The following is a 22250-nucleotide window of genomic DNA, read 5'->3' on the forward strand; positions in this document are numbered from 1 at the left end:
TTTTCAAAGACCCTAATAAGTCGCCATAATGAGCGGTTGAGGGGAGAAACATGTGGCTCTCTGTCAATTGATATGGAAATGTGTAATTGTGGAAACAGACCACACGCACGCACACATTTAGCGGGTGAATGGCGGGGCCGAGGCGTTCAGCGGGGGGTCTGCTCATTTCTGCCGAGGATGTCTGATATCTGAAGTTCTCACGCTGCCCACTAACGCTCGGCGGAGCGAGCCGGGGCTTGCTTTCCATATGGTAACCATGGCAACTGCGGCTGTGAGTGGATGGCGGGGTTGAAGCGCTGTGGCTTCTGATCCCTGTGAAAAGAGGCGGAGTGCGAAATGGATACGAGGGGTGCTGGAGCCGTTGGTTTTGGGTCAGCTGCCGTGATGGCTAATTAGCATTGCATGACTGCGGGCTGGTTCATTTAAAATATCTGCATTGGGACTGGGAATCGTCACGTGCGTCTACATACACTTTTAATGGGACTATAATGTAAAGCAATGACATTTTTTTGTTCAACTCCGTGGACATTACGCTGCTCCTTCTTGGCCACCTGGGAGGAGTATAATATCGACATAGTGATATATGGCATATATCACGATGCATATATTATATGCAGTTGACTCAGCTCCTTGGTAAGCCATAATAGTCATTCGTGATCGATGATAAAGAATAGGTGGCTGAGAGATTGTTCGATTGTAATGTAACACAGTTTGCGTTCAAATATCATATGTTGCTTCGCATGGTTATAACACTGCGGCTCGAATGCTTTTGGGCCGTCTATGGTGATTCACATGATCTGTTAGCATTAAGCTAGCGGCAAAGTTATACTGTTGTTTGAAATACGCAAAGTGTAATTCTCTTTGTTTTACGCTTGGTTTGAATAGAACTTGAACTTGAAGTGGAATTAAACATCTTTCTTGTTTTGAAGTTCATTGAGCTGAGTTTAATTCATCATACAGCGTTCATATCTAAAATTTTTGCTCACAAGTCAAGGCAGACAAATCAACGACGGCTATTATCTCCAAAAATCCCCAAATTATATCTCAAGTCACCGCTGTATGCATGTATATATTTTCTTTACAGTGTTTGTTTTTAAAGATTGTGTCATGACACTGAAAATGCAAAGACATACCCAAGCAGAAGTTCTCCCATAATAGACTGCTTTAATTTAGTTTGTTTGTCTTTTGTTCTTTGCAATTGCTATCAAGCAGGATCACCCCAAGAATATCAGGCTAGGAGCCCTGAAGGGAACCCCAGTTGGTCATCAACAAAAAATAATGCTCTTAATGAAAATGGTTTGTTGTTGCCAATAGTAAGAAAATATTATGAGGTTTTGGTATAATAAGTCGAGTAAGTCATAACCCAGCCGCTGGGGAGCAGTGCCCTCCCCTGGGGGTACACTGTTCCCCGGTGCCGGTCCCAAGCCCGGGGAAATGGGGAGGGTTGCGTCAGGAAGGGCATCCGGCGTAAAACTTTTGCCAAGACGGACATGCGAGTTGATAGGGCGGTTTGCAGGGACGGATGGGAATTAATGACTCGCTGTGGCGACCCCTGAAAAGGGACGTGCCGAAAGGAGAAGAAGAAGAAGAAGTCGAGTAAGTCATACTCTACGGGTAAATTTCTGAATTTCCAAGCATCTTAACCGCTGAAAGGTTATTTCATAAATGAACAATTTTTTGTTGTTGTTGTTGTTAACAACAAGAATATTTCTAATTGTTTGAAATGATTGAACATAGATAACCAGTGAGTCTCCTGTATCAGTCCAGTGACTGTGGTTAGCATCCTTTATTTAAATTCATACCCCCTCCCCATGTTGAATTGTCTCTTTTAGTGGAGCCCTGCGTGACAAACCCATGTCTGCATGGAGGAAAGTGCCTTCCTCAGGGAACAGGCTACAGCTGCTACTGCCCACAAGGCTACGCGGGGGAGAACTGTGAGATTGGTGAGTGATGCTTCCGCAGACACGCACATATACACTAATACACACACACGCGCCCGCACACATCAGCATGATCAAGTCGACGTTACGTCGAGGCGGTACACACTGACAGAAAGCGCTCCGGCAGTGCTCCAACAGCAGGTTAAAGACTTGAGCTTCTCATCTTGTGATTCGATAGAAAACGGGTAGGGGTGCGGCGGGTCAAACGTTGGACTGACAGACTGCCGAACTAGGAAGATGTGATGCTGCCTCGAGGTCAAAGTGCCGCTGTCGCTCTCTGACAAGGAATCTTCTCAACAAATAAACATGAGAGCAGTTTTTTTGGCTTTGTACCAGACAAAACATCATACAATACAACTTTATTGATATAGCCCGTATCATAACCGCGGCAGCTGTAGCAAAGCACTTTACATATAGCATAAAATAACAATAATACAACAACAGAAGAAAGTGAAAAGAGTCAATGAAAACACAAATCGATGATACTCATACAGTCTCCTTTTGGGTGACAAGCAAAAGAATAAATATGCATCTTAAAACTAGTTTTAAAAATGGACAGGGAATGAGCTAACATTTAACAGAAGGTCATTCCAGAGGTACCGGTAAGTAAAAATACGGTGAACCCCACAGTTTGGCATACCTACTTGTTTACAGACTTTTTTTTTTTAAACCTATCCTATGCTACATGCTAAATTCTCTTTTTGTGCTAAGTCTCACTTTGGTGACATTTGTGGCATCTTGGTGCCAACGAATTGTTCAAGTTTTTTGGTGAGCTTTGTTTAGACAAAAGTAGTGCTTTTTCGCCATCTTGTGGCATCTCTAGGCAATTACAAACCTTTCGATAACGTGTGTGATGATGAAAATGATGAATGCTTAGAAACAATTGGTTCAGCATAGGCGCGAACAATGTCTCGACCACTGCGTACAACAAGAGCAAAACCAAACACGGAATGTTATCGATGCAGAAGTGGAACGCTTGTTACAGCTCTCTTACCGGATCTAATAACATTGTAATGGTGTACGTAATGATGCCGTCGGGATGTTTTGTGAGTCATGTTGCAGTCTCACGTCAGACACCCGCACGGACCGTCACATGCCTACTCTGCCTTTGAGGAGCAAATTGGAGTGTTTAAGTGGTTCTCTTAAGGGCACACTTGAGTGATGAAGCGGTCACCCCTCGAGGAAGTGAACACGGACGGATGAATGAACCACGAGCGGTGATATCCTCGTAGTCATACCCGCCTTATTTCCTAGGAGCACAATTATGTTTTGTGTTTCGGATGGACAAATGGTGTATGCGTATTGTGGATTAATAATGGTTGATGTATGAATGACGGATGGATTAATGGATGATGATTGATGACGGCTGAGAGATGTGCTGATACGTGAATTTTGGATGGATGAGGATCCGTACTGTACATGATGGATGAATAGAAGGTAGATGATGAGGCGTTGTTGATGGGTGACGGATGTATGACTGAATGAATTCCAGATCAATAAGGAAAGGTCAGAATAGAAGGTACAATAGTGGCTGCGGTTGTGTTATGCATCCACCAGATGGAGCTACGCTAGAGATAATACAATACAATACAGATTTATTGATATCGAGCTTTCACCACCACTGCAGCTGTAACGAAGCGCTTTACAGTACATTTAAAATACTGCTGTGTGTATTGCAGATAAATAATTGAAGATAAAGAATACTTCTTTATCTTTTGTGAGAAATGGTATAATACCACTGCAGCTGACTGAATTGGATATATTAAACAAAATGTGGCCGAGGCACCCACATCGGAAGGAGCAGAACAATGACCTGTGAATTAAAGCAAAAATTGAAAAAAAAAAAAAAAAGGTTACTTTCGCGGGAGAAAAGAACAGAATCATTGCATTTCCATTCATTTCAATGGGGAAATGATTTGAAATAATTATATTTCAAGTTACAAGCATCGTCACGGAATGAATTAAATTGGATCTCAAGGCACCGCTGTATTTGTCTCTGCGTCTGAGGAATGAGCATCTAAGCCGCAAGCGCACACACAGGCTATTTTGGAAGACATTGAGAGCGTCTCCTTATGTGAGACAATAGGATGGACAAAAAAATATGCACAAGGGATTAAACCTCCGCACCTCCTGTTCAAGTCATGATACGATGCTCTCGAACATCAATGTAGTCCTCTTCTTGAAACAAGAACACGTGGCAGAATTGTTTTTGTGACAGTGGCTGAATGTCACACAAATGGACACATTTTCTTCTTGTCACCATCCTTTTCATGTGAGCCCTGATGAAATTTTTTTCCCCCCTCTCTCTCTCTCTTTCTTCCTCCTTGTAGACGTTGATGACTGCCAGTCGGAGCCATGTGAGAATGGAGGCACTTGCATCGACAAGATTGATTCTTTCCTCTGCCTTTGCCTGCCCAGTTACGGAGGAGACACGTGCGAGAAAGGTGAGAGGTGAAACACTGAGCCGGCGCGAAGAAACAAAACAAAGGATGACTCGGAGAAGTCACGGCAAAAGCGCCATTGACTCATTTGCGCGATGCTAACGGAGGGTGCCGCACACTGCTTAGAAGTAATGAAATATAAATTCTTTGTATCTGTACGTACTTTTACTTTTTTAGGACTTTTACTCACTACATTTGTAAACTGAGAGCTTGAGAACTTTTTACAGGTGGGGAAGGAAAAAAAAAAAAAACTCGGGGCGGCAACGACATGAAGGAACTTGAACCGGGAAGCATTCACGACAGCAAGACGACCTTCAAGCAACGCAAACAAAATCAAACAAAAGAAATTGTTGACGTGCAATGCAAATCAAAAGCGCACCCGCTATTATAAAAGCGTGTGCGATGTGAGTGTGTGTCTTGTAATGAGTATTAATGAATCTGTCATCTTTGCAGCAGTCATTGTATCCTCTGTGTTATTTATGGACATTGAAGATGCAGGGAGAGAAGAGGCTGCGTGAAAACCGTCCTTTATGTAGTGCTGCAAACTGCCAAATGCTTCTCCTCCCTTCGACATTACTCTTGCTCTTTCAATTAGAATATATGAATCCCCCCCCCGCAGACATAGAGGGCTGTGAGCACGGCTGGAGGAAGTTCCACGGCCATTGCTACAGGTAAGAAAATGATTGCGTAGCGGTCCTCAATCTTTTTCGTGCCATGGACCGTTTTCACAAAAAGCAGTATTTTGACAGATCGCCATAGAAACATAATAATTATGCAATATCACACGAAAGGGTGTGGCTTTGTACTGTGTAGCATCACAGCTGTGATTTGCTCATAGACATTAGATCGTAGGCCGAAGAGACTCAACAATTCTACAAGTGCCGTCTTTCAGTTAACAGTAATAAGTGAAAACAAATTATGATTTGTTCATGTAATCAATTTTTAGGACAGTGGAATCGTTCCACATTGAGCGGTTTCGCTAATCGGTTGGCGGTCAGGTATCTCGACTGTCTGAAAGTAAAAAGTACATTGAACACAACACAAATTATTTTGAAAGTAGCTTTAAAAAAAAAAGCCATGCTGTGATTAATTGCTCTCGAAATAAATTACTTTTTTATTTTTTTTGCTTTCATGATGAGCTTCGAATCAGTGGCAGAGGAACTTTATTGAGCCGGTGTGGAAGATGGAAGCGGGACAAAATACGTGGGTGTTTTTTTTCGGTCTCTCAGGTACTTCACCCACAGACACACGTGGGAAGACGCGGAGAAAGACTGCAGAGAGCACAGCGCCCACCTGAGCAGTGTTGCCACCGCCAATGAGCAAGAGTTTATCAACGGTAAGTTGTTGTTGTTGTTGTTAAACACAAACACAACAATGCGGAAACAAATTTCATAAAATTATCTACGCCCACTGTCCAAAATGTTTAGGGATTCTTACACCATCTAACAAGGTCCAATGAGACAATTACTATAAAATAAATAAATAGCCCGTGACCCTCGTGAGGATAAACGGATGGAGAGGGTCGTGAATCTGACTGTCCTTATCTTTGTCTCATGTTGTAATTTGTTGACATGTTAAGAAAAATATATACAATTTAAACAGAGGCAATATCGGCCAATTCATTCGCCAATCTGTCAGCACTAGTACATATACAATATTTATTGGTGCTTAATTCCTTACCTTTAACCCTTTCAGGGGCAGTGGTTACTACAGTGGACAGCTTGTCATGTTATCAGGTTACAGGGTGCATGAAAGGGTTAATGACAGGATGTTGTTTTCTGGTTGTTTTGAAAGGTCTCGGCCATGACAACGCCTGGGTGGGTCTAAACGACCGCACAGTGGAGGACGACTTTCAGTGGACTGATGGCAACGAATTGGTCAGTGAGCACTCTTTGATATTGCCGCTGTCTGAAAATGTATGTTCGCCAAAACGTCTTTGTACAAATAGCAGCGAGTTGAATGAAAATACTTGTGCTTTTTCCTCATCCGTCCCATAAAATGGAATCCAGATTCCAGTCGTGCAGCCTGCTGATAAATCAAGCGGAATCATTTCTTTTGCAGGTGTACGAGAACTGGCGGGAGAGCCAGCCGGATAACTTTTTTGCAGGAGGCGAGGACTGCGTGGTGACCATTGCTCATGAGGATGGCAAATGGAACGACGTGCCCTGCAACTACAATCTGCCTTACATCTGCAAGAAGGGAACAGGTACTTTTTACTCAACTCACAGAATGCAGACAGAGTGAAGCAAAAATACTGGGGAAGCTCCAAAGCGGTGCTGATTGATTTAATAAGGTGGCTTGGATGTGGATCGTGACAAATTCAAGTTTGACAACCCCTGCGTCTACTTCGGTCCTCTTTCCAGTGTTGTGCGGGACCCCACCTGCCGTGGAAAACGCCCACCTGGTCGGTCGGCGGAGGTCACACTATGACATCCATGCGGTGGTGCGCTACCAGTGCTCGGAGGGCTTCTACCAGCGTCACATTCCCACCGCCCGTTGCAGGGCCGACGGCAGCTGGGAGCGACCCAGGATCATCTGCGCCAAATGTAAGTCCGCTCAATGTTATGGATTTGAATCCTTCACATCATTTTCAACGGTCTTTGGAGCCATAAATAAGTCTTTTTGAAAAAAGACAAAAATAAAGACCGTCCTTAAAGCTAAAAATACCTTGATCAGGTTTTCATCCAAAGAACAATGACTGTGGGATGTCGTGTTTATTAAAAAAAAAAAAAAAAAACACCTTATTTGATAGTGTACTTTAAGAACACATTTCCGCCTAGAAGATAAAATATGGGCACAATGTTAATAATAGCACAAAACCTTTATTTTCAATCAGAGAAAGGCACCGCTTATATTAATGTTACTGTTGAAAATGTTGAGACACAATCAAATGTTTAATTTAAGCCAAAGGTTTGAGTGTAAAAGTCCATTACATAAAAGGTGCTTTTCTGGGGTAACAAGGTAACATGCCAGCGCAAGGTCGCGGGGTGTAACCGCCCTCTGTCTCTGGATGGATGGGGTTTTTTTTTCACTCTGGCATGATGGTTTCTTCGAGGCACACCAATCATTTTATTCATCAACTGTCGTCAGGACATACTGAAAGTTTGATAGAACATTCCAGAATCTGCCTTTTTTTTTTTTAATTTTACTTAAGTACAGGGGTTGAATCTGCATTCCGCTTCAGAGTATGACTCCTTAGCCATTCCTGCTACTAACCGACTCGCACGGCCTTACAGCCCGGCGCTCCCACCGCTACCGACGCCATCATCGCCGAGAGCGCCGTGAGCGTCGCGGCCACAGGAGGCACGGCGAGGGCCACAAGGCCAGAGAGAACGCGCACAGCTACGACTGAACCAAATCACACGCCGCCTGCAAAGCCGAGGTGCTACTTGTGGCTCCGGTGGCTCCCGCAAGCAAAGCAGTGATTTCCTCGGTCTGCTTCTAACTGCTTTCTCCCTCCTGACGAGTACGTAAGGTTTTATTACTCTCACACATAGAGGTGATCTCATTAACTGCACCGGCTTTGGCTGTTTTAATGTTTTGTTTTTGTTTCCCCAACTTTTAAACTCACTTCCTTTAACTAAGGTCCAACGCGAACACTAACCGTAACACTAGATCTCACGCTCCCTAATCTTTCCCTCTCCCGCCCGCCATGAACTTGAGTCGGTCAGACTGGCGGCAGAGTGTGTGTGCGTGTCTGCGCGTGCATGTAAGAGAGGAATGTTTTTGGTTTGTGATATGAAAATGACTCATCGAGTATTCTGTTACAAAGCACACGTCATTGAGGCAAGAGAGCAAGGTGACCCTCGGCTTTTTCTTTTTTTGTACGTGCAAGCACACGCATTGCGAATTCGATTTCTTCTACTGACAAGCTTTTTTTTTTTAAATATCTGCTCCCTTTTCTGTCACATTTTATTTATTACTTTTGCTAGTGAAAATGCTCTTCTGTTATTTTGTACTTATTTGGTGGAACATGTTTTGTTTTGTTTTTTCTAATCCAGTATTATGTCATACGGTCAGCCAGTATTAACATGAATCAGTTGATTGTCTCTAATCTTGAGTATTGTACATATTGTGGTGTTTACTGGCTGATGTTTAATCAATAGCTGGACCTTGTCCAATCGGATCATGCGCCTCAAGCACTCTGTGTGACTCAGTGAGTGGCATTGACAACTTGATTGATTATATGAATGAGATTATTTGACTCCACTCACTCGTACCTAAATTGCTTAAAACTTCCTTCCATCATTGCATGGCTACATTTACTTGATGGCTAGAATGTGGAGATTATTATTATTTTATTTTTTTGGTCTTTGATATTTGAATGAATTGTCATCTACCTTTTTTGGTGTTCTTATGACGTCCTGTTGTTGTTTCATTCTTAATAAAGAGGAAAAGGATACAGCATTTATGATTGTGTATTTTCAATGATTATCAATGAGAATAGGGAGAAATAGCCAAATAGCTAAGAACTCGACTTTTTTAGGAGCTTTTTGTTTTAAACTGCTCCCAATCGCAAGCTGACAATGATGTCACGTGATAGATAGCAGATGATCCATCCAGGGTTCACCTCTTATCAGTTATATGGGCCAGCAGCGAGCGGCACGAAGAGCACTGTGACATCATCATTGGGTAAAAGATCAGCGCCACTCAAGCCAGTGTTAGCGTGTCAACGGTGAACCGCTAACTAATCAAATTCCAATTAAAAACACGTTGAGCGCAGATTGTATTTCATAATAATCATCACCTTTATTTTTCAATATTAAAATTTGCAATAGTATGTCATTTCTTGCATTTGTGGCATGATCTTTTTAACTTGAACCTTCCTGTACACTTTCGCTTTGAATTCAATTCGGTTCTGTTTTGTTCACAATTGTTTTGATACCTTAGATCCTGGAATTAAAATGGTGGTGTTATTTAATTCACTCAACTGCTGAAGATGAAGATGAGGAGAGACAGGAAGTGGATGTGTTGCATGAGTCACCCGAAAGCTGTGCTTGCTGATCACAGTCCTCACCCCCATTAAGGACCTTCGTATCAAGGTCCAACAGTCCAGACAAGGGAGTGCTGCACTGGGCCACTCGCAGCAACATGATTGCGACTTTCCTCCAGGTATGGGGCTAGAACATGTTGGGTGTTGCAACAAGTAGTTTTTTTCGTGAGGCAGTCATCTTGATAGAATGTATACCTGGGGGAAGCCTTGACTTTTGCGCGGTCTAGTTTTTCTTCTTTTTGCTATTGCTCTGTCCTTTGGGAACGGGTTTCATGAAATAAGCGGGACTGTAGTGGCAGCGCAGAGCCAGCAGAGCGGGCACGACAGCAAGCAGTACATTGAAGGTGATAACGGTCCACAATTTGTCTGCTGGGACTCGGTATGTGAAGGGGGTGCGGGAGTGTAGAGATGCGCCGATGTGGCACCACTGGGCCTGGACGCAGGGGGAGGGATGGAGAGAGAGGGGGGAGATGGACAGAGAAAGCGAGTGAGTAGGCTTTCGTTCTAAAAATAAAACATAGGAAATTTACTCATACAACATTTAAAAACATGACAAGAACACTTTACCTGGGCGGTGGCTCCAGCAAAGACGAGAGTCCAGTCTAGCATCCAGCTGCAGCCTGGTCTTATCAGACCATAGAGGAGGAGGCTCATCAGGGGCACAGCATAGAACAAATAGACCAGCATCTGTTGGAAATACATTATATCTTTGATCAAATATTCTGCGTACCACAAAAAAGGTTTAAGAATGCGTAAACTGAATACAATGAATTAGGGAATGACTACCATCTGGTAAATTGACACAGCAGAGAGAAATTGCCAAGTATATTAAATGAAGCTTCAAAATCATGCAAAATCAAGCCCTTGTCTGAATGAGTGAAACCACGCACCGCTGAAAAATGGATGCTACTTCATCTCGGATCTTTCTTAAGTCCCCACAAGTTTGAGCCATGAAAATATATACAATAAAGCCTCTGGAAGCTGGAATATATCAGTCCAGGTCATGGTGGAGCATTTCCACAGTGCGATGAGAGGCACTAGCCACCAGCTACCAGCTCCTTTTGTTTTTGATGTAAATTCTAAGATTGGGATTTAAATAATGAGATGGAGCTGTTCTATAATTTGCGGCTTCCAGGGAAGATGCTCGCAAACCGTTGTGTTGGAAATGGGCCTAGTAATAATAACTAAGTAACTCACAATCGCAGCTGATAACCGTTGGGAGTTTAAAATACAAAATACATAAGCAATGCCATTTCCGTATCCTGAAATGCAACTGGTAATTTGTGCAAAGGCTGCAGTTGTTTGTGATTCTGTTGCTTTATACACTGTGATCAGCAAACCAGAACAGAGCACGTCAACTCTACACAAAACGTTGAACACAAACGGACAACACCACAGCTTTTGTGGAAGTGAGACAGTTGTATACATTTATTCTCCCTCTGACTCACCATCACTCTGGGGAAGCCCACCGGATCTTTAAGGTAAGGTTCAAACTGATAAATGTATCTGAAACAGAAATCCAAAGGACAATCCAGCACCACCTGAAGAACAGCAAGAAGAAAGTTTTCGTTTTTACACAGATTATTGGCTTTTTTCTTTTTTTTTTTAAGCTGCTCTACTCACAAAGCCTCTAAAAACACAGCCGGCCACACCTCCCAGGAGCAACACGGCAAACTGCAGGTCAAGCGGACGAGATAACAGATCTTTCTTTTGCTCGGCCATGATCTAGTCAACACAGACGGTTTCAAAGTGATGTCATCATTGAACGTGAGAAGAAAATGATGGATTAAGAAAAATGGTCTTCTTGAACACATCGATCTGAAATTTGCTAACATTACATTTGGCTGTCTCAGAAGAAACCGGGGCTATGACTTTTTTTACCTTGTCTGCTGTGATGATAGGCATCACTCTGGGCCTGCTAAAAAGGATGGAAGCTGCCCAGAAAGGTGCTAAAAAGAAGGGAACATTTCGCCAAAAAGCTGGATAGATGTTAGATCCGTGTTTACCTTAAAAAAAAAAAAGATGGAAAGAAGAACTTAGTCGAGGACAAATTAGTGAACAACAAGATTCTGCTTCCATCCCTCAAGGTTGAGCAACTATTTTTTTGCAGTCGACAATATCTCCAACACCTTGTGGAAAGATTTCCGGAAGAGTGAAACACTTTACATCCAGAAGTCCCAAAAATTTCATTCATATCATTTATGTTCCCAAATTCTTATGAACCCACCTACAACCACTCCCGGGATGTGAACAAGTTGATGCATGATGGAGGACCCCACCCAAAGCAGTGAAAGGCTGCGGTAAGATTTCCTGCAAGGACCAAAACAATTTAAAATCCTCTCATAAAATAGATAATCCAGAGAGAAAAAAAATTATCATGCTCGTAATTAATCCTCAATTTACCTTCTGAACATGCGATGGATGATGACGAGAAAGAGAATCAAGTGAACGACACCTTCCCAGTATGACATCATCACAGCATAGGCAGTACTCAGGTGAGGTTCACCCTGCAGAGACAGCAGCAAATTGTCATTTTCAGCTTTAAATGAAGCACAAATATTGATTTCAGCGGAGTACATGAAATGTTACCATCTTGAGGTAGAAGCCCATGAAGCCTGATATGAAGCCATCCTGCTCCAGGGCATTCGTCAGACCCACCAGACAAGTAAAAGAGAAAACTGCAAACACTGGACACGCAACAAAAGTGGCACAACTGTTAAAAAAACAAACAAACAAAAAATGCAACTCATCCACCTTTAATTTTACAGTAAATGTCACGGCTGGTCTGTCCCTACCATAAAATAAAGGATCCGCTGTCTTTTTATGTGGTGCGGTTAAGAGGAGTAGGAGAAGAAGAACAGATCCCAGGATGGCCACTCCGATTCCCAGGATGGGCAGAGGCCTGCAGGAAGAAATGATGGATGACGGGAAAAAAAAATCCCTCAGATTTTGTTTTAATTCTTAAAGCTATTTGAAAAATCACCCCATTCATGCCACCAATGCCATCATCGAGTTTGATGACCACGCTGTGATTGTAGGAGTGATTACAAAACAATGATGAACTCTGACTACCCGGCGTCTCCACAATAACCTTGATAGAAACGCATCCCAGACCAAGAAACTCATTGGAAGTCTGAGCGCCTACACTCTTTCCAGCAGAAGGGGAGGACGTTGCGAAAGAGGTTTAAGCTCCTGAGAGTACACATCTCAGTCATTTGAAGTGGGAAAGCCGGCAACTTTACTTCTTCGGAAAGTAAAAACAGTTTCCTCCATCTCCTGCTGTTTTTTTTTTTTTTTTTTAACAGTAAAACATTTTCAACCTTGCACAGTGTGGTTCTCCAGCTGCGGTGCAGAGAACAGGTAAAGCCTGCAGCGAGAACCTTGGGGCTACATTGGCCAAAGAAATGCTCGAAAAATCAACTCATGGACATTCCCTTTTCTTACAGATGTTCTTATATATTATTACAGTGCAATTCTTGTTCCTGCTCATGTCAGAGATCATACCAACCCAATTTGCAATTACTTTCTGTGTGTAATTTACCTTCCGAGTGCCACATTTCAGAATCAATATCGAACAACATGACACAAAAAAGAAAAGAAAACCACACAAACATCACATTCACCAAAGATGCTTACTATTAAATCTATTAATGAGTGGGGTTCACTATAGACATGTTCTGCTAGTAAAACTTGAATGCAAAGTTTTGTTCTGACCAATCATTGAGAGTGTTAAAAATTATTGACATTATTGTGGGCCACCTGCTTGGTTGGTCCCATGAGGACAATTTTTAAAAATCTGATTGGTTGAAGAATCAGTCCCATTGCAATTTCATGTAACAAATACTTCTGATAGTGCTCGTTTAAGTTTTAAATGAGGCTACAACAGATAAATCGTCAACAAAATAGACTCCGTGCCTTCATGCAAGCCAAAACGGAGAGTGAAACCATTTTAGTGCGAACAAACTTACTCATGGAGTGCAGGGACATTGTTCATGGTGTACAAGACTGCAGGAGCGAGCAGGGAGAGGCCCAAAACGCACATTTCCTCGGGAAGCCTCATGGTCCAACGCTCAGCTGTTGCTCTTTGGAGACAGGAGAGAGCCCAGACCAAAATAGGCCCCAGGTACTAATTTAACGTCGCAAAGAAACGGGTGGACACATACTACTGCGCGGTCTACTCTCCTTTTGTGATGAATCAACACTAGTACGTGTCCAGTCTCCACCTTCCCAAGCAGGTCTCAAAGTCCAGCTCCGGTGGTAGAGACTCAAATTGAATTATGTGTTTATTCGGGAGCGTCGGAAGGCACATTACGACACCAAAATTCGTTTCTTTTCACATGAAAGTGTTCGTCATTCGTGGGGATTTTTTTCTCCTCACACTTGAAGTAATTTGTGGCCATTCTCCCATTTTCTCTTTCGTACCCTGTGTCGATGGTGTAATTTAGCCAACACTGTCATCTAGTGGGGATAGTTTTTCATGTCAACTAAACTCGTCGTTCTCAATCTTTTTACACGTGCAAAAAATACTTAGTGTTCAAGTACAGCGGTGTCTTGAGATATGACTTACATTTGTTCCGTAGCTCAAATTATCCTTCCCATTTAAAGAAATGGTTTTGCCATGAATCCGTTCCAGAAATCCCCACATCCCCCCAAAAATATAAACTAAAAATGTTGTAATGCGTACTTTAATCAGGGGGGAAAATGAATCCATAATTGTGTGTTTTACAGAAACATACAATGATGACATTACTAAATACAATTAAAACTAAACAAAACACACACTGCATCAACCGAATGCCATTGTTGGTACAAACAATGGCCAATATTAAACCAGTCAAAAACTTTTCTATTCAATAGTATGAGAAAGTGTGTCCAAATATTTGATATGTAGGCTACTGGCACTATCTCATGCAGTGTGATGTTGGGTCCCTTCTGTTCTTTATGTACATTGCCAGAAGTGAAGTGAATTTGTTCGATTCCTTAGGGAGCCATCTGTCATGTTTGCTATAAGATTAACAATTTCCCTGTAGGATATTTCCATTCTTGATTAGATTCCGGATTACATACATTGGTAAGCAGTAAAGTTCTTAAAAGGAAATGTTCTCTTTGTTCAATCCATCACATTTTCTTTCACATGAGGATCCAAGTGCGTTATGCAACGTCTTCGGCATAAACATTTCCAAAGCAGGCCGTCATCTAATGCAATTTATCTTCTGCAACAAAGCGGCTGAAGAGGATTACTCTCGTGTTGCCACAGAAACTTAATGGCCAGTGAGAGTGGAGAGGGGAGGAGTGCCCGAGTAGAAAGACAAGACAGTCGAGCCTTGACCCCCCCTCACAGCACACAAACATCCATTTCTGAGGTGTGCTCACTTTTGTGTGTATTCCATCATGCTGCATCCCCTAATAATCGGCATTATGACCGTCAACACCTCTCTCACCGTCATCTACTGGACCTTCCTCTTGGGTGACGTCTACTTCAAGTGGATGATGGAGCCCGAGGACAAGCCCAAGAAGGTGGTCACCCCCGCCTGAGGGTCTGACATGAGCCCACCTGACCTAAAGTGTTGTTTGCGTCTAGGACAATAGGCAGCTTTTAGAGATTTTCTTTTGGCGTTTCTTTTTTCTGGAGAATATTCCAGATTCACAGTGAGAAGAAGGAGTCAATGAAACAGGTATGTTCTCATACTGATCTACAGAACATCATGGTGTTATGTTCTTATACTGTTATCTATACCGTTGCGCAAAACACCACTCTAAAATCATATTTAATCGCTACTATGTTGAAATAAAATGACGAGCTGACAGTGTAATCTGGATACACTTAATCTTTGTGGCGGATGCACAAAACGGGCGTATAAAAGGCGGACTCAAATGTATCCAACCATTTTTCATTCCTTATTGTTTGGAAAAGAAAATTCCAGACTTTCAATCTTGAGGCACCATAACGCAGCATGGCTCCCGCAGAGCGAAAGGGAGGTGGAATTTTACAATACTTTTCGGAGACGTGTCCAAGACAGTTATTAGATTTGTTATGAAGCTCTTTTCAATTTCTAAACTTGATTAGTATTTTGCGGAAAAATAACAGATGAGGCGGGGAAATATCAAGACCATCCTTTTTTTTTTCTTTTAATTGACCCTATGTGGCCACACAAGGTTTCAACCTGAGAGCCACCATATTTAGGAACAAGCTGTATTTCTAAGTCAGTTTGAGAACTTCAGGACAGACTGTACAGTACACAAGCAACGTGCTAATATGCTGACTTGATTAAAAGGAAGCTGTGTGGTGATGACATGTGAACAAAATCCTAATCGAGGATTACAACGGGGAGCACCTTGACTGCGCGGCCGGACTCTTCGAAGAGACATTTTGAGACGACGTCGCTTTTTCATCTCGCTCAACATGAGCCACGAATTCTACTGCGGTCTGCACCCGGTGTCCTGGTTCATTCTCTTCGCAAACGTCGCCGTCATCATTCTGGAATGGCAGTTTGTCATCTCTCGCTTTGTCCAAATTAACATGCCGCGGACAGAAAACAAGACGAAGCCCTAAAGGAAGAAATGTGGTGGACTTCTGGATCATAGCTTGTGTTTACACTTGTCGATAGAAGTAATGATGGTGCGTTTGTGCTGACTGTGACAAAGGCATCACTTAAGGTGGGTTACGTTGACTTTTTTCTTCTTTGTGGTCCTTTTCAGATGCACCGGACATCCACTAATTTAGAAAACCTTTTATTGAGGAAAAGCTCTGAGAAGGCAACAAATCTTGATTTCCAGGTGAGGGATTTTCATTTTAAATAAGATGTAAATATTTTCATTGCAATTTTTCTGAACTCACGTTTGGCAATTGGATCAGAATTTGTTCTTTTTCACCGTTTTAAAACATCTGCTTCAGGATAATGGATACAATTATAAATAGTTATATATTTTATTTTAAATGTTACTATGCAGTTTTAACTCATCCATCCATCCATCCATTTTGTACATGGCTTATCCTCATTAGGGTCACGGGTGAGCTGGAGCCCATCCCAGCTGACTTCGGGCAATTAGCAGGGTACACTCTGGACTGACTGGTTGCCAGCCAATCCTACGGCTGTTATCAATAATTTTTTTTTTTTTAATCACCTCACATTCAAACCTGTGGACAATATAGATCCATCAATGAACTTAAGATGTATGTGGGAGGTGCCAGAGTAGCAAGGCAAAACCCACACATGCACAGGGGGAACATGAAAGCTCCAGATTGGAAGGCCGGACTCCAGGTTCAAATCCAGAACCTCAAACCCATGAGACCGATGTGCAAAGCGCTTGTCTACTGGAAGCGCTTTTAACTCAACCAAATGAATGACTAAATTAAATGTGTTTCATGGTGATGATGAGATGAGATGACCCTCGTGAGGATAAAGCGATATCATTTTCCATCTTGACCTGATCATCTGGCCCTTTGATAAAGCACAGGGCAGTTAAAGAAAATAAGCGATGACCTTTATAACATCAGATCCCGTATCTAGTGATGAGTCTGTTTTAAACCCGGTGCGGTGTTCCTTTTAATGTAAGGATCACACCGATGATGTGGTCATAAGCCTCTTTCGTGTATTACCGTCCACCTCTCTGTACTCATATCTGTAACCCCTCTAACAGATGGAATGCTGATATTGCTTGGCCACACTGCCAATCCTATTAACTCTGTCCTATATTTACCTCTCCCGTGGCTCACGTTCCCTGCTGGACTTTTGCTTTCAAAGAGATCATCCATTTGTTGAAAACAGCTCAACCATGACTGTGTCCCTGAACGCCTCACGGGGGAGCTTTGCCGTGGAATTCCCCACAGCTTGTGTTTGAACACTGTAGGCTCCTTCAGATGTCCGCAGCGAATAATGAAGAAGAGGACAGAGACCATGAGGCCTATTTCTTGGACTACATCCCACTAGCAAGAGATGCCATAACCCTGCCACGCAATGTAGTCTTCGTCCTCGTTGGGGTGGTCTTGGTTCTAGTAGCCACATACGCCATAGTGGGACACCTGATCAGAGATCTCATGCATGACCTTGCAGGTAACTTGAGACAGAAAGCACCTGTCACCTCTTTGGTGCTTTGTCACCAAACCAGTGTTTGGACCCGGAACTGTCCCAAGGCTTCATTGGTATTGTGACCCGGTATTCACCACGTGGGTTGATTTTATCCTCCATCCAATCCTTTTTCATGTGTTGGTTTGCTTCAAAACAACAATCTTCCATCATCGTGAAGGTGAACCCAAGCAAGTGTGTTTTGCATGAATGACGACCTCAGCAGTGCCAATAGCCACTATGAAGTGCTAATCAAGTGGACGCCAGAATGGATGGATGGACGGATGGGCACATGAGTGGGTGCTGGGTGAATAGATGGATTGGGGTGGATGGATGGCGGAATCAATGGTTTGGTAAATGGATGATGAATGGATGAATAAACTGATGCAAGTCATGGTTGAAATGTGAACTTCAACACACACTAGTGACCGATTGTTTATTTTATCCGCTGTTCTTCCCCTCAGACTGGATTCTCGGCCCCAAACAGGTGGAGGATCGTTGTGAGCAAGACAGAACAGCAATAGAAGATGAAAAGCAGCCGAGTGTGTGTGGTCATCCGACGGAGAGACGCCAAATGAAAATGGAGGAAGAGAAAGAAAGAAAGATGTTGCCAAGTTGCCAGCATCCATCCAGCCCTCCTCCTCCCAGAAGCGTCGTCCCTTCATTGCAAGAAGATCCTCCCATGGCATGCCGGTGAAATGCCCCCTTGAGCCCTGATGTCACCTCCCCTTTATGTCCATTGATGATGTCATCACTTCCCCCCCACCCCCCAATCATAGCAATCTCTGTCGTGATGCTTTAGTAAATGCGTTTGTCGTCTTCTTTCGCTGTGTATAGCCTACTTCATTTGCAGATAATGAGCGCAAACCTTTCGTGATGACACTTCCATAATGAAATCTGTCCCTATTGTGAATAATTCTGTATTGCACCCCGATCACAAACAATGACAACATGCACACACAAAAAAAAGACAATGTGACATATTGAAATTGATGTTGAATGAAAAAAAAACAACAACAACAACAAAAAGTTATACTGTATTATATTCAATACAATTTCCTAGTCCTGTCATATTAAGCTTTTTTTTCCCCCCAGTAAACAACTTAACAATACAACTTGTCTGGTGTGCTCTCATTAATCCATTTCACCATCCTGCTTACGTGTAATACCTGCACTGGTCAGCTACAGTCAGCTTATTGGTCAAGGCCGAAGGATTACTCAACATCGCATTATTCAACATTAGAGTGATGGATTGATAGATATAGCGATTATATATTATATTATACCATTTCTCAATACAGGTCGAGCCAATATTCTAAATCTGTAATTATATACCTTGTAGAATGCTCCCAAGTACCACTTGAGTAGCCCACAAGTCTGCTCTAAAAATAGCTCACCGGTGACATGAAATAATAGCTTCGCTTCCAGTAAGCTTCACCAAAACTTCTTGCTGCAATTGTTTTTAAAGCACACTTGCACTGATGTAAATTTGGTAATAACAATATCCTAAAAATAAATAGGCGGCTCGGTGGCCCAGTGGTTAGCGCGTCGACCTCACAGTGCAGAGGTGGCGGGTTCAAGTCCAGCTCCGGCCTCCCTGTGTGGAGTTTGCATGTGTCTTTCCTGCGTGGGTTTTCTCCGGGTACTCTGGTTTCCTCCCACATTCCAAAAACATGCATGGCAGGCTGATTCAACACTCAAAATTGTCCCTCGGTGTGAGTGTGAGCACGGATGGTTGTACGTCTCTGTGTGCCCTGCGATTGGGTGGCAACCGGTTCAGGGTGTCCCCCGCCTACTGCCCGAGGACAGCCGGGATACGCTCCAGCACCCCCCGCGACCCGAGTGAGGATAAAGTGGATCTGAAAATGGATGGATGGATGGAAAGATGTATTCGAAACACAAAAAGTGTGACAGAAGCAACACAATTCTGTTTGCCTGAGCGTACTGTGTCATCATGAAAATGGCCTGCTAACCTTGAGTGCCTCAAGCTGCTCTAATCTCCTTCCATGAGCTTGGCTCAACATCGGACAGACACTGATTTGCTCAAGTGAGGGAGTGGGGGGGGGACGAGGTTTCCTCTGATCTCTCACAGCATTTTGCCTGAAGATTTTTTTTTCCCCCTCCTAAACTCTTTCAGCACCACAATGGGATTTCCTCACTGAAGTCTTCTGAAGCCTGCAAGAGCCATGGAGGTGCCTGCAGACAGTTTAAAGGTCCGTTACAAAGAGGAGGACGGGACGGTGTTGTTTGAGAGCTACATACCCCCGTCCAGGGATGCCATTCACCTGCCCACCTATGTGCTCTATCTACTCATGGCCATATTCATCGTGCTCGGGGTTCTCTACGCCATCATCGGCCACCTCATCAAGGACCTCATACACGACTTTGCAGGTGTGTGGCGATGAATTATTCCCAATTTTTTGTGAACCATTGCTCATATTTTACATTAACATTTCACGGCACACCATCAAAACAACACTGTACTTCGGTATCCCGTGTAAAATTCTGGCTTTTGCCAAAACAACACTGTCACAAAAAGAACTGTATGTACAGTTTTTCTGAAATAATGATGATGTCATCATAACTCACTAATGTACTTCGGTATCCCGTGTAAAATTCTGGCTTTTGGTACAGCAAAAGTGTATTTTTTTCCCCCTGTACGTCAACACCTATTCGAATGAAAAACAAGTCAAAAACTGAGTAGCATTGTGCCCATGCAGGTTCACCATCTATTCGTGATGGGGCGACATAACTTGCAGATGTCGAATGTTATGTTTTCCAGACTGGCTCTTGGGGGAGCAGCCTGAAGAAGTGGTGGTCAACTATTGTGAAGCCAAAGACAAATTCGTGGCCGACTGGTGTCCAGAAACCACGCCAGAGCTGCAGGAGATGGCCCGAGCTGAGAACAGGATGGCCGAGAAGGATTTTATGAAGTCGCCGGCTATCTGGGTCATCTCCAAGGAGCCTCGGGAGAGCAAAACAGGCCCCCGTGTGGTCTTTGGGAAGAGGAGTTAATGTGCACTCAGAGACTATAGCTCCATAATTTTAATGACGTGGCCAAGTTATGGAGGCGACTGATGATACTTTGTTCATAGGAGGACATCTAGCGGTTTTTATTGTAAGTGCAGCTTGAATGTTGCAATAAATGTCCACCGTAGTGAAAACTGTGGCTGACCTGCTGGCAAGGTTCTTTCGAGATTCAGGACATTTTGCATTTTTAAGAATGTTGACAAACTATAAGCTAACAACAACCTTGACTGTAACTCACTAGCCACACCGTTGAGTACACCCACTACTGAGCTCCAATATGAAAGTTGTATCAAATCCATTCACCGTTATTCACTTAAATCGGAGAAATTTAGCAGGTAGAAGGAGATTTTTCGTATTCTCATTTTCACCTGTCTTCTGAAGCTTGATTGATTGCTACCTGGGCCCTGAGCAACTGTGATGTCATTTTCAGTCGACAGCAAGTGGCAAAATGGCCGCCCCCTGAGATGGACAAAATTGTGTGGATTTTACTTCATAACTCATATTCCACAAACGCAATATTAATCAAAATGACATTTTTTTAGACTAGCTGCATAAGAGCATCTCATTGTAAAGAACATTTTTGGGTTGACTTCCCTGTTAAGAACATTTGATGAATGAGCTGTAATGTGTTTCTAGTAGTGCAGGACTGTACTGAATCGTACGGAGGTTTCTAAAGCACCATTTTAGTCGTCAAATTTGATTATATTTTAAGGTGGAAATGAGAATTCTCTCTGAGACAGACACCACTTGTACAAAACTTCAAACCACAATAATAAGTTCCATATGTCTTCGTGCCAGTCAATACCAACGTGATTATTTGTTTAATACTGTACAAGCGTTGTATTGAATCTCATTTAATTGTGCAGGAGTACTTTTAATATGCCCACTATTTCTTTTCCCAATCATGTTAAAGGTGATGTTCGGCTCATGTCCCACTTTTTTTCCACTCTCCTGACTGTAAACTATACTCTGTTTTCCATTCATCATTTGGCACAATGTCACTCTAGGCGACATTGTGTTAACTGATTAGATTACTTAAAAGTATCATTTAATCACAATTCTCTTCCTAACTTGAAACACTGTCGTAATCTTATTATCTTTGTCCCACTACTAAACCCTCCAACCCACTCCTCCAAACCCTGCACTCAACACTGCTATCAGACAGATTATATAATCGTCAGCCTCTGTAACTTTAAACCAGCAACAGCTGAGCGACACATTATCAAACTAACGTGTTCATCTAAACTTAAAAGTATTTCATTGAGGCAAAGCAGAGCACATGTTAAAGTGCGTATATTTGCATGTATTTTACATAATGTGTTGACTGTGTTCACTTGTAAATGTGGTTTTAAAGTAGTTTATGCTACAGGGAAATGACAGGCCCATCAACAATACAGAATGTGATATTTTACTCCTCCCACCCAAAAAAGACATTCACCCTTTTTTGCCAAAGTAGCAAACTTGCACCAAGCAACATTCACAACTGTAATCATTTTCAAGCTACACAACCTTTTGTAATCAATGTTATCAAAACGGAAGATTTTTAATTAAAAAAAAAAATAACTCAGATGCCGAAAGGATTAAGACACTCTCAGCTACATTTTCTTGAGTCACAATTAGTAAGATTATTCATTATTATAAAATCCTGATTGGAAGACTTGATCATTATTTTTGCCAATTATTACCTCCTTGGATGATCGATTTGGCATTGATATCGTCATCAATTGTGCTTTTTTTTTTCTTCTTAATTTCAAATTTGCTGTTGTTACCACCCCCCCCC

The 22250-nt window shown here is 42.6% G+C and overlaps 2 protein-coding genes across 4 annotated transcripts in view; one reads left to right on the plus strand and one right to left on the minus strand.

Moving 5' to 3' along the window:
* LOC109507447 (neurocan core protein-like) overlaps positions 1-8790 on the plus strand; it is a 32946-nt gene extending 24156 nt beyond the window's left edge. For all 3 annotated transcript variants that reach the window (XM_019856880.1, XM_019856879.1, XM_019856881.1), the window contains 8 exons: positions 1833-1943; positions 4271-4384; positions 5001-5052; positions 5611-5717; positions 6176-6258; positions 6443-6587; positions 6745-6927; positions 7618-8790. In XM_019856880.1, the coding sequence (XP_019712439.1) occupies positions 1833-1943; positions 4271-4384; positions 5001-5052; positions 5611-5717; positions 6176-6258; positions 6443-6587; positions 6745-6927; positions 7618-7733 (911 nt within the window). In that variant the 3' untranslated portion in view covers positions 7734-8790. The remainder of the gene's footprint in view (positions 1-1832; positions 1944-4270; positions 4385-5000; positions 5053-5610; positions 5718-6175; positions 6259-6442; positions 6588-6744; positions 6928-7617) is intronic.
* Positions 8791-9105: 315 nt separating this feature from the next.
* LOC109507448 (transmembrane 6 superfamily member 2-like) lies at positions 9106-13693 on the minus strand. Its single transcript, XM_019856882.1, has 10 exons — positions 13343-13693; positions 12170-12276; positions 11964-12061; positions 11778-11881; positions 11602-11684; positions 11256-11380; positions 10998-11099; positions 10823-10915; positions 9942-10061; positions 9106-9807 (listed from the first exon to the last, which is right to left on the minus strand). Exons 1-10 carry the CDS (start codon positions 13432-13434, stop codon positions 9598-9600), a joined length of 1134 nt encoding a protein of 377 aa, XP_019712441.1. The 5' UTR covers positions 13435-13693; the 3' UTR covers positions 9106-9597.
* Between the last annotated feature and the right edge of the window lie 8557 nt (positions 13694-22250).

Source organism: Hippocampus comes, unplaced genomic scaffold (assembly GCF_001891065.2).
Source record: "Hippocampus comes isolate QL1 unplaced genomic scaffold, H_comes_QL1_v1.1 scaffold105, whole genome shotgun sequence".
NCBI classification, from domain to species: Eukaryota; Metazoa; Chordata; class Actinopteri; order Syngnathiformes; family Syngnathidae; genus Hippocampus; species Hippocampus comes.

What these genes read in the sequence shown, in the direction of transcription:
- LOC109507448 (XM_019856882.1), bottom strand. Translation starts at nt 13,434, where the DNA reads ATGAGGCTTCCCGAGGAAATGTGCGTTTTGGGCCTCTCCCTGCTCGCT. An exon ending in AATGTCCCTGCACTCCATGA is followed by an intron (nt 12,277 to 13,342) that starts GTAAGTTTGTTC and finishes TTCTTCCTGCAG; the next exon opens with GCCTCTGCCCATCCTGGGAA. An exon ending in TGGGCTTCCCCAGAGTGATG is followed by an intron (nt 10,062 to 10,822) that starts GTGAGTCAGAGG and finishes TATTTCCAACAG; the next exon opens with ATGCTGGTCTATTTGTTCTA.